This window comes from Canis lupus, chromosome 5 (genome assembly GCF_011100685.1).
Source record: "Canis lupus familiaris isolate Mischka breed German Shepherd chromosome 5, alternate assembly UU_Cfam_GSD_1.0, whole genome shotgun sequence".
NCBI classification, from domain to species: Eukaryota; Metazoa; Chordata; class Mammalia; order Carnivora; family Canidae; genus Canis; species Canis lupus.
Genome location: NC_049226.1, coordinates 43,662,403 through 43,674,660, shown reverse-complemented (window position 1 = coordinate 43,674,660; position 12,258 = coordinate 43,662,403). Strand labels below are relative to the sequence as shown.

The 12,258-nt window shown below is 37.1% G+C and overlaps 1 protein-coding gene and 1 long non-coding RNA gene across 2 annotated transcripts in view; one reads left to right on the top strand and one right to left on the bottom strand.

Annotated features, from left to right (window-relative positions):
• IL23R (interleukin 23 receptor) overlaps positions 1-12,258 on the top strand; it is a 65,445-nt gene that overhangs the window by 32,585 nt on the left and 20,602 nt on the right. The window contains exon 7 of the mRNA XM_038537159.1: positions 5,910-6,066. Coding sequence (XP_038393087.1) covers positions 5,910-6,066 — 157 coding nt within the window. The remainder of the gene's footprint in view (positions 1-5,909; positions 6,067-12,258) is intronic.
• The window catches only part of LOC111095914, a 38,175-nt gene that overhangs the window by 16,445 nt on the left and 9,472 nt on the right, over positions 1-12,258 (bottom strand). The gene's annotated exons all lie outside the window — the stretch shown is intronic.

Below are 12,258 nucleotides of genomic sequence, written 5' to 3'. Positions count from 1 at the left end.
GACTCCAAAGCTTTCTACTCCTTCATCATCCTGAATATCAATTTTGCTGCAGAGCAATGTGTTAGTGTCAAGAAGATGAGGATAAAACTATACTGATTTTATGACATACTTTAAAAATGTATTCTAAAAATAAATTCCTGACATTAACTTGCTTATTTACCCCTGCTCATTTAAATCAGAAATGTGATATGAACTTTATGGTTTAGATTACATTTAGATGTGAGCCCATGTTCCACATCATTTGGCCAATTACCTGCTGGACTCACTGACTAAATAGTTATGGCATCTGTGTGGCCAGCAGCTCTATGCTTAAAGCCTGGGACAAGCAGGATACAAACAAAACACAACTCCACAGTCAACCCTCTCGCAAATGTGGAAATTAGGTAAATTGGATAATAACCCAAGTGAAATCTTTCAAGTCTTAGATATTGAGTCAATAGGCTTTTATTCTAATAGGACACCTGGGGCCTTTTGGTTAGGGTCATGATCATAGAATGATATTGATAATACAGAACTCCCTTATTGGCATCATTAGGAGGAGATTATAGGCTATGAGAATGTTTAGAAAATAGAAGGTAATTATACTATCAGTATCTCTGAATAGGTTTTCAGAAACCGTTTTCTGGTTGAAACTCTTGTTTTCTGCTCCCCCTGCTGGTGCTATTATGCCATTGTGAGATTTGGTAATTCAGAAGCAGGCAAATGAAGTTGCTGAAAGAGTATGTTATCTAACTTTCATAACAATCCTTTGGGATAGGTAAGTATCAGCTCTGTTACAGAAATGAGGACATAGAGCTCAAAAGACCTCAAGCTGGGTTTTTCAAACTTACACTGTTAGTAACTAAATGCCTTTCACAGACCCTATATCACTTTGGGCACCCAAAGAATATCTGAGAAATTAAAGAACAGGTTTCAATCTGAAATCTGTATCCTATCCCTTCCACCATGCTTCCTCTAAATACAGCCATTCACACAGAAAAGCATGAATTCCCATTTCTATCCAGATGACCCGAGTCCAGTTAGTAAGATTCAGAATGAAACTTCGATTTTTTTTTAACATTTGTTACCTTATCAGTTTCATCTGGACCATCCATAAAGTGTTGTCTTTGCCTCCTTGTAGGGAGACAGGAATATAGAGGCAAGAAGAGGAGAAGCTATAAAGAACTACAGATTTGATCTTTTACCTCCCCTCGGCCTCCATCAATATTTCTTGAGGGAGGTTCTTTACTTCAAAGAGACAGGCAGCTATGCAGCAAAGCCATGAGCTGAGAGCACAGGCTCTAGAATTTAAAGCCTGGTTCTGCCACTTTCTAGTAACGGGCAACTTCCTTATCTTCTCTGTATCTCAGTATTCCCATGCCTAAAGTAGGAATAAGACAACCACCTACCTCATGTGGTTGTGGGGATGATCAAACAATGTAAGAAGTTAGTGCAGAGCCTGAAATAGAGCTCAAGTTCAGCAATTACTGGCTGTTGTTATTCTTCGTTTTATTTTTTTTTAAGATTTTATTTATTTATTCATGAGAGACACACAGAGACAGGGAGAGGGGCAGTTCCATGCAAGGAGCCTGACATGGAACTCGATCCCAGGTCTCCAGGATCAGGCCCTGGGCTGAAGACGGCACTAAACTGCTGAGCCACCCGGGCTGCCCTTATTCTTCATTTTAACCTCCAGGAGAGCCATGCAATGAGTCTGGTAGAGCAGAGAAAACCCCCCTGAAAAATCAAAATTATTGAATTAGTGTTGCTTTTCATACCGCTTTAACTAAGCTATCTAGACTTTGAGGCAGTGAAGGGAACCAGCCAGTCCTGCAGGTAATCCTGAAGGCTGACACCATGGGGAAAATAGTTATCTACTTGTTGGTTATCTTCATGGGCTAGCTCCTTGGCACCTCAAACTAGTGTTAAAAATTGAGCTTCTTCACCACCAACAATCTTCACCAGCAATCCTTGCACATTTCTGCCTACCCCCTCTCAGGAGTATTACCACGTTGCTTATCTATTTACCTGTTTACACCTCTGTGTCTCTATCCTTTAACCATAAGCCCCTGGAAAACAGGGTGTTCTATAATCATTTTTTTTTTGTATCTCTGTTGATTTTTACAATATGTGGCTCATGTGGATAACATCTGAAACCTTAGCCTTTAATAAGTGCCCAACAGTAGTGATGATAAAGCAGAGAAGTCTTTGCTGTAAATTTAAGAACGTGGATTAATGGTGATTTATTTCTGTAATTAAGCTAGAGCACTGGCAACCTTTTTTTTTTTTTTTTGTGACATAACCTCAAGATTTTATTGTCTTCATAATAAAACAGTGTGAAACAGAACTGGATCACTTGGCCCTTCCTCCCAGTTCAAAATGCTTGCATCTCTTGATAGCCAGCTTTTTCTTAGATCTGCAGTTGGGCTCAAAATATTCAAGTCTCAGCACAATCTTCTTTGAAGTTTTAAGTCTTTTCCAAAAAAATTGGCTTCATCTACCCACTATAGCCACTCTACTTCCTGTCATAATGCCACTTTCCCTGGGTGTAAAGAGAATCCTTGCCCTTCTTGTACTGTGTCACTTTGTGGGGTTGGTGCTTGCAATACTTCTTACAGAAAATTCCGTGGGTTTTAGAAACATTCACCATGTTTGCAAGATATTATCAGCATGGAAAGTGGCAAACTTTTTATTCAAGGGCCAGAGAGTAAACATTTTAGACTTTGCAGGCCACAGGCCTCTGACCCAACTCCTCAACTTTACATTTGTAGTGTGAAAGGAGCCATAGACAATGTATAAATGAACGGGCATGGTAAAATTTGAATTTTGGAAACTTAAATTTGAATTTCACATAATTTCCATGCATCACAAAGTATTCTTTTGACTCTCATACAATAATTTAAAAATGTAAAAATGATTCTTAGTTCATGGAGTACATAAAACCAAGCATTTATTCTTTTCCAGGTAAAGGTACACAGTATAGAGTGTGAATAGTACAGTACACAGTACACAGCACACAGATAGCAAAGGGTCAAACCCTTGACCTTTGCATTTCAAAAGTGTAAATGCTGGTATAAGATAGAAGACTTGGAAGAATTGTGATTAGTCAGGACTGAGTTTCTCAATCATCACCCCACTTGTCCTCCACCAAACACTAGGTAAAGATTAACTGGGAAGAGAGAGGGGTAAGTAGGAGGGTGAAGAGAGTTAGGAAGAGGAACCGATTGTATACATAAACCACATCTTCTTTATCCATTCATCTTTCCATGGACGCCAAGGCTCCTTCCACAGTTTTATGCTGAGTGAAATAAGTCAATCGGAGAAGGACAAACATTATATGTTCTCATTCATTTGGGGAATATAGATAATAGTGAAAGGGAATAGAAGGGAAGGGAGAAGAAATGGGTGGAAATATCAGAAAGGGAGACAGAACATAAAGACTCCTAACTCTGGGAAACGAACTAGGGGTGGTGGAAGGGAGGAGGGCGGAGGGTGGGGGTGAATGGGTGACGGGCACTGAGGGGGGCACTTGACGGAATGAGCACTGGGTGTTATTCTGTATGCTGGCAAATTGAACACCAATAAAAAATAAATTTATTATTTAAAACATAAATAAATAAATAAATAAATAAATAAATAAATAAATAAATAAATAAAATAAAAGCAAAAAGCAAAAAAAAAAAAAAAAAAAAAAAGGAAGAGGAACCAAAAGAGTTTAGACAGTGGTAGGTCCCTGAGAAGGGCCCCTGCACCCCGGGTCTTGCCCCAGGTAGGGAGTTGGAGGAAGTGGGGATTAGAGAACTGCCTGACTAGGCTGGTTCCACCCAAGGAGGGAGGTTCCTTCCCTCCACCCAAGGATGCTCCTGGAAACTTAATGTTACTCTAAAAGAAGAGGAAACTCAGATTGATGGAGATTAAGTTCCCATGCCTCACCTCCTTTCAGAATTGAGGCTTTATTTTTTTTTAAGATTTTATTTATTTATTCATGAGAGACACAGAGAGAGGCAGAGACATAGGCAGAGGGAGAAGCAGGCTCCCCACGGGGAGCCGGATACAGGACTCCATCCCAGGACCCTGGGATCACGACCCGAGCCAAAGGCAGTTGCTCAACCACTAAGCCACCCAGGTGCTCCTTAATTGAAGCTTTAAATAGAAATTAACTACTATATTGGGATCCCTGGGTGGTGCAGCAGTTTGGCGCCTGCCTTTGGCCCAGGGCGCGATCCTGGAGACCCAGGGTCGAGTCCCACGTCCGGCTCCCGGTGCATGGAGCCTGCTTCTCCCTCTGCCTGTGTCTCTGCCTCTCTCTCTCTCTGTGACTATCATAAATAAATACATTAAAAAAAATAAAATTATAAAACATTAAAAAAAAAGAAATTAACTACTATAAAAAAAAAGTCATATTTCTTGTTCTTGAGATCATACCCTTCACATAGGTACTCAATTACCTCTCAATGTTTGTTTTAGCCTCTGAAAATACCTTGAGGTATCATCTTATATGCTTACAAGACCCTAAGCAGTCACCTGGCTTGCCTCATGGTAGAGACAAGTCTGATAACAATTCTGTAAAATTCTTCCATTTTAGAATTCTAGCTGTGCTTGAGTGTATTCCTCTTCTTCAAAGGGACTTATCTAAAAAAAACAAAAAAAACCAAAAAAAAAAACAAAAACAAAGGGACTTATCTTTACATGTAATGGCAAGAGAAATACTAGAGAATAACAAATGCCTTCCAAGAGAAGCAAATAGAAGCTAAGTGCATTTGAAAGTCAAATTTTGACTACAAGTAAAATCTTTCCTGGATCCCAGGAGACCCCAGATGCCTGTTGGTCATATTTACATGGCAGAAAATACCAAGGGCCAAGGGTGGAGACACAGATTATGGAAACTCTGAATGATACTTTAGATGGCTCATGACATCCCCCAAGCACATATTTTCATGGATCTTACATTTTCAATACATTGAACATTTTAAAGATTTATGTTAAGATTGGGTTTTCACAAAAGAATCCCTCAGTGGCCTTTATACTTTGCTTTCTCTCTTTTTTTTAACCTTGACAGTTTTAACTTTCTTTTTTCCTAAGTGTCTGGTAACTGTTTCCTCCTGGTTGTTGCCCAAGTGCATTTCAAGGCATGTTTTATAGTTATTTTCAATCATACTTCACTTTTTTTTCAGTCAATCAGTATCACAACATACTGAAGGTATGTAATTGCCTTGGTTTCTCTCTCCCATTTAACCAGCTTATTAGAGGGTCATTTTTCATTGTTTTATAGCAAGTCATAGTGCCCCAGAAAATGATTTGTATGTTTAGACATCAGCTGTGTGCATGCTTATCTTCCATTGGGTTTTCATGGCTCTACATTCTTAAATGTTCTATTTTCTCTCTCATACAAACCTATATATAATAATAGGCTATGTAGAATTGGTGAAAGTCTGCAATAAGGATCAATTTAACAGCTTAATTTATGAATAATTTTTCCAGAAGTCATCATTAGCAAGTGAAATTATTTCATCATTCATGAAGAATTATTGATCTAAATATCCAACTGCAGAGAGAGCAAGAGAGAGATTGAGGAGGTGCAGTGGAAGAAAGTCTGGATTAAAACAATTGCTCTCAGGTCCCCCTTTTCTTCCATCCCATTAAAATCAGCTACTCTAACATTAAGAATATATTACATTTTGGACCTTGAGATATAAAACCCTGAGAGTACTGTCAAACACAAAGCGATGTGTATTTCACTTTTAATGTTAAATAACATGTATTTGATTATTTATGGTCATGTTTTATATAAAGTACCCTATTCTTTTTTGTTTTCCCAGGGTCTAGAGGAGCACCTGGAACATAATAGGCATATGCCTAATGTGCCTAAATAGAATAATTGTTTTCAAAGCACACTGTATTGTTTCATCATTGTTATTCATTCATTTTAGGTTAAAGAATTTGACACCAATTTTCCATATGAGCAACAGTCAGAATTCTACTTGGAGCCAAACACTAAGTATATATTTCAAGTGAGATGCCAAGAAACAGGTAAAAGGTACTGGCAGCCCTGGAGTTCACCATTTTTTCATAAAACAGCTGAAACAGGTGAGTATATTTATATATTTAATCTCTGAGGCTTTTCTTTTGACCTGTGTCTCTTCTATATATATATTTGTTTCTTGTATCAAAATTGACAAAACTATCATAGAGCAGGTGGTTACATTTAAATTGTCATTTTGCTTAGATTTTGTTAAGGCTGACTACAATTTATGTAATGGTTCTCAAACATTCTTGGGCATAAAAGCCAATTAAAACCACCTGGTATGCATGTTCATTGTCTCTGCTCCCAGAAGGTCTGTGTCCATGGGTCTAAGGTAGTGGGAGTGGGAGGTGCTCAAGAGTAAGCCTTTCTTACAACCATCTGGACTGATGGTGAGGCATATAATTATCTAAGACCTGGTTTTGAAACACATTATTAAGAGTTATGTTAAGCTCTTTAGGCCATTTTGATAAAATATATTCTTCTAAGACAGCTACAAATCAAATCATATCAATAAATATTGATTACCTACTGTATGCAATCAGAAAGCTAAAACACTTAAACATGGGATTATTTAATTCTCTTCTCAGCAAAATCTAGTTGACCTATTGTTTATCTTTAGATATTTCCCTGCTCTTAAGATTATTAGTTTAATTTTCCATCCATTTACACATGCCATTCAATAAAATCTTGGCTAAATAGACTTCAACAGTAAGCAAATAAAGTGAATCTATTGTAAATAGCAAACTTCATAATAAGCTCCCATTAACCTCCTGATGTCTCCCTATTGTAGGTAGCTTATATCCTAGATTGAAATTTTTCTTTTCAGAGCTGAAGCACTTAATTATAATTACACGAGTGTTAATACCATCTTTATTATAATATAGGATCTTGGAACTGAGTTTTTTTTTTTTTTTAGAGCACTTTAGCATACATTATAAATGTTGATGGCTGCAACACAAGCAGAGGGAGTGAAAATGGCAGACTAACGAAACAGTTCTTTTGGCGCCCCCTAATGTCCAAATTTTAGAAATGCGTTACCAAGGGAATTAATTGCAATGCTATCAGTTCCTTTTAATTAAATTTTTAAAAGATTTTATTTATTCGAGAGAGAAAGAGAAAGAGTAATAGCACGAGCAAGGAGGAGAGAGAGAAGCAGGCTCCCGGCTGAGCCGGAAGCTCGATGTGGGGCTCCACGGGGCTCCATCCTAGGACCCTGGGATCATGACCCAAGCCGAAGGCATACACTTAACCAAACAACTGAGCCACCCAGTTGCCCCTATCAGTTCCTTTTTAAAAGTTAGTTTTTAAATTAAGATATTCTTTCTTAAGCTCATGCTGCTAAAAATACTTAGGACTTTAGATACCATTTTATAAACAGAATTTAGTTGATAACTCAGTTATTTTTAAATGAAATTTAGAATCGTCTAGCAAGAGGATTCAAGTAGATAACTAATATTTACTTACCACTTGCAAAGTACTACTATGTAAAGGCTTGTTTATCATTACACAACCAATATTTGGTAGTCTACTTGGTATTATTTTATAAATGAGAAAACTGAGGCATGACTTGCTAAATAGCCCATTGCTAGTGGCTAACAGCACCTAAACAAGAACATAGGTTTTCCTAGTCATCACCAGCTCTTAGCAATTTTATCAATTTCTTTCTTTAACCAGTTACCTCAAAGTGGAGGAGCAGCTTCCTAAAGTATTCTACAAGTATAGGACCACAAATGTTCTCTTTTAAAGCCAAATGTCTTAAACCTCAGAAGAAAATAGAAACCATAGCCACCCTACAATGTGTATAAATGAAAGTCTTTGTTGCCTAAGGGAAAAATAAATCACTTAAGGGCAAAAAATGCTAGTTAAAATTTAATATCCCTGAAAACTTGCATCTATCCAAATTCAATATGTTAGCTAAGAGGAACCTGAAATTTTTCTTCTGGTACAAATTTCTTCCGAGACACATTAAATGAGAAACGGTGACTATGTGTAGGAAAAGTGCTATTCTTAAATTTTTTTGAAAATTTATCTTTTTGGGGGGGCAGCCCGGGTGGCTTAGCGGTTTAGCGCCACCTTCAGTCCAGGGCGTGATCCTGGAGGCCCGGGATCGAGTCCCACGTTGGGCTCCCTGCACCGAGCCTGCTCCTCCCTCTGCCTGTTTCTCCCTCTGCCTGTGTCTCTGCCTCTCTCTCTCTCTCTCTCTCTCTGTGTCTCTCATGAGTAAATAAATAAAATCTTAAAAAAGAAAGAAAGAAAGATTTATCTTTTTTTGTTTGTAAAAGCAATGCAAATTTATTGCAGTATACAACCTAGAAATAACTGCTGTTTACATTTTAATGAATTTAACACTAGTTTTTTTCCTATTCACATATTTTTTATTATTAAAGTATAATTAACATACAGTGATATATTAGTTTCAGGTGTACAGCACTGATTCAAAATTCTATACATTACTCAGTGCTCACCATGATAAGTAGTTAGTATGTCATGATATGTTATTACAATATTATTTACTATATTCCCTATCTTATACTTTTCATCTCAATGACTTATTCATTTTATAGCTGGAAGTTTGTACCTCTTAATTCCTTTATCTATTTCACCCATCCCCCCCAACTCCCCTCTGGCAACCACCAGTTCTTTGTATTTAAGAGAAGTCGTTTGTTTGTTCATTTGTTTTGTTTTTTTTTATTCCACATATAAGTAAAATCATAGGTATCTTATCTTTGTCATTTTTTAAATGATTGATGTTGTGATGTGTATATTGTTTTATATCCTGATTTTCTTACTTAGTCTATCTTGTTGAGTTAAAAAACCTATTTAATGGCTACACAGTGTATGGATGTACTGTAAAACATTGAGTCATTTCCCTATTTCAACAATATCTAGGTTTATCCATTTTTTTCCATTTTCAATAAACTTCTTGAAATAGCTCTTTATATAAACTCTCCTTAAGGGTTTAGATCTTATTGAATCAAGACTTAAGCACATTTTAAAATGCTTGATGCAAGTTGCCAAATTGCTTTTTAATAAATCTTTAATATTAATTGCTTTTTAAAAAGATATCTAGGAAAAGACAGCCATTCATTTAGTCATACATGAAATATTCAAATAGCCTCTACCATGCACCAGCCACTTGCTACGTACTCACAGAATCTCTGTTAACAAAGGAGACAAAGATCTCTGACTTTTAGAGAAGACAGTCGATAAAAGCAATCATAAAAAAATAAATGCCAGCACTATAAATATAAAGGCAGTAAGAATCAAACCTCACAACTGTTTGAATTGTGTCATAATCAAAAGAATTAAAAGATATACAATTTCTATAATACTTCAGTTAACCAACTTGTTTGATAATGGGGCTTTTGGCCAGCCAATTTTTTCCACTAATTAAAGTTTCATTTATTTATGAAGACAATTCAGGCAACAATGATCCCTTCATGCAGGAATTTGCTATTTTACTCTCTAAAATCCTTATGGATGTTTCACTGAAGTGATTTATCTCAAAGCAATGTGTTTTCAAAATTATGCCTAGATAGTACTGCTGGACAAATCATGCAGTAGATATGGCTTCCCCTGCAGACCCCAGCATTCTTCTGTATCACTTTCCTTGGTCTTTAAAAACCTGATCTCGGGCAGCCTGGGTGGCTCAGTGGTTTTAGCGCCACCTTCAGCCCAGGGCCTGATCCTGGAGACCTGGGATGGAGTCCCACATCGGGCTCCCTGCATGGAGCCTGCTTCTCCCTCTGCCTGTGTGTCTCTGTCTGTCTGTCTGTCTGTCTGTCTCTCTCTGTCTCAAATAAATAGATAGATAAAGTCTTTAAAAAAAATAAAAAATAAAAACCTGATCTCCAAAAAAACAAATAACCTGAACAAACCCATTTATAATAAGAATTAGGTGATTTATTAAACTTATTCTGTTTTCCTTCCTTAGAGTATTTGGACTTTAATGGAAAGCAAAGTCTTATACTAAAAAAGGAAAATAATAAACCTCAGAATATAATATCAGGCTTAGGAAACACACTGAAGAAGTTTCTCTAGTTTGGAGATCCATATTTTTTATCCTGGTATAAATAGTGTATGCAAATAATAGCACATAAAATAACTTATATTAAATATAATTTACATAGTACACATAATTTAATATATTACATAAATTGTATTATGTTATATATAAAATATATAAATATAAATAATATAAATAAACAATAGCTAACATTTATTGGATGTTTACTATGTGTTTGGTACTGTGGTAAGCATTTTATATATAAAATGTACATGTTTTACATATGTACATATTGTTCTTTACTCATCACTAAAGCCCTATAAAAGTTTTATTCCAATTGTACAGATTAAGAAGATGAGGCCCAGGGGCATTAAGCAATTTTGCCAAATGTTACAAAGCTGGTAACAGTAAAGCCAGGGCAAAACACATCCTGTGAGATACCAGCAACCTCGCTATAACTTTGCTGGTCTTCCTCAGAGACTAATTGGGCCCTGTGTCAACCTCCCCTCAGCCATGGAACCAAATCCTCCTTTATACATTAGCTAATAATAAAACAACACCAGGAGAACTTCACTTTTAATGTAATGTCTGTTAGGAAAATGCAAAAACATGAGAAAAGAGGGAATCACAGGATGCTATTGACTAATTTTATATGGGCCTGAATATAAGGTATGGAAGCAGGTTTGGGTTATGGCAATGAAAATAAAACCACAGGAGAGAGGAGAATAGGGAATAGGATGGGACAATCTGAGATGAAGACAAAGTATAAGTGGAAAAGGTGATTCTCTTAAGGACAGGACCTCCACTGGGAAATTCATAATGTGTTTTTCCAGCTGGTCTTGGTTCAATAAAATGTCTAGAAAGCAGTACTTCTCAGAGTGGGGTCTGTGGCCCAACTGCACTAGAAAAACTTGGATATTAGTTTAAAATGCAGATTGCTGAGCCTCCAGTCAAGTGATATTTCTGAAACAAAGTGTAAGAACCACTGCTCTAGGGGTTAGACACACCCTTTAAGAGAGAGAAGTGTCATGAAAAATGACATAGGGTGTGGGCAGGAAATGTGAACAGAATCGGGGAGACCTGATTGCCGAAGCCATAGCCTTAGTAATAGTGGTTTTGGGGATCAGAACAGGGTGGGTACATGAGAATTTCAGGCTGTTATCTCTAGTGCTATCTGGTCACCTCTTGGCTTCCTCTTCCTCCTGCCCACCGCTTCCTGAAGTTGCTGAGCACCCCACCCACCCTGAGTCTGCTGAGCAGCCCCGGATTCCCAGAATCACAGGATGTAGGACCACTGTGCCATCATGTCCCACATGACCCCCTCTGCCTAGACCCTGCCCTGCTTCTGGATGTAAAGCTTTGGATGAGGCTATGAGAACCACTAAGGGCTGCTAAAGTTGGAGCTTCTAAACCACCAACCTGGAAAGTCACTATAAAAAAAATTCCTGGGGTCTTTAAGCAGTACAGAAAAAGCCCCAAAGACGAAAAGATAATTTGTGAGTATAGAAAACCAACACTGAACATGTGAAAGTCAGTTTCCTAAATTCACTACTACTGATACCAAAAAAAGTGAAAAGATGACTTCTGATCAGGGTGTTGTCCAACTTTGCTGTAATACAAGTCTCTTTGCAATGAAAGAAAGGCCCAGTCTCCATAATCCCTTTAATGACAAGTCAGAGGCCTGAGGGAAGGGCAGTCACATTTCATAATGATTAATTAACTTGCTTGAATTGCTACTTGAAGTAGGAAAGATTCCCAGAGAAATCATATTATTCTTTTTTTGACAATTCTCCAGAGGAAGGCAAGTATGAGCAAGATTTTAAACCACAGTGTGTTTTGTTCTCACAAATCACCATTGGCTGTTGTACTACCAATGACTTTAAAGATTCACATTAATTTTTCAGAACTTTTAGGGAGTACAAGAGAAAAAACAAATGTTATGTCAGTGGAACTAAATATCAGTGATATTAAAAAGAATGCAGATTAAAGGCTGGTACACAGAACTGTACTTTTCAAAAATTCCATTACTTGTAATTAGGGGTTTCTGATTCCTTCACATTTAGATGAATTATAAATGTGTAGATTCATGGTTACTAAACCAGGTTAAACAGACACACAATGTTCCCTGAAATACTAATTAGTTTCAAGTTGTCCTCTGGATCCTTTTAATCTTCCTCATGTCCTATTCCTAATAAAGTATCATAGCTCTGTAGAATAAAACAATAATGTGTAAGAGTTTTATAATCTC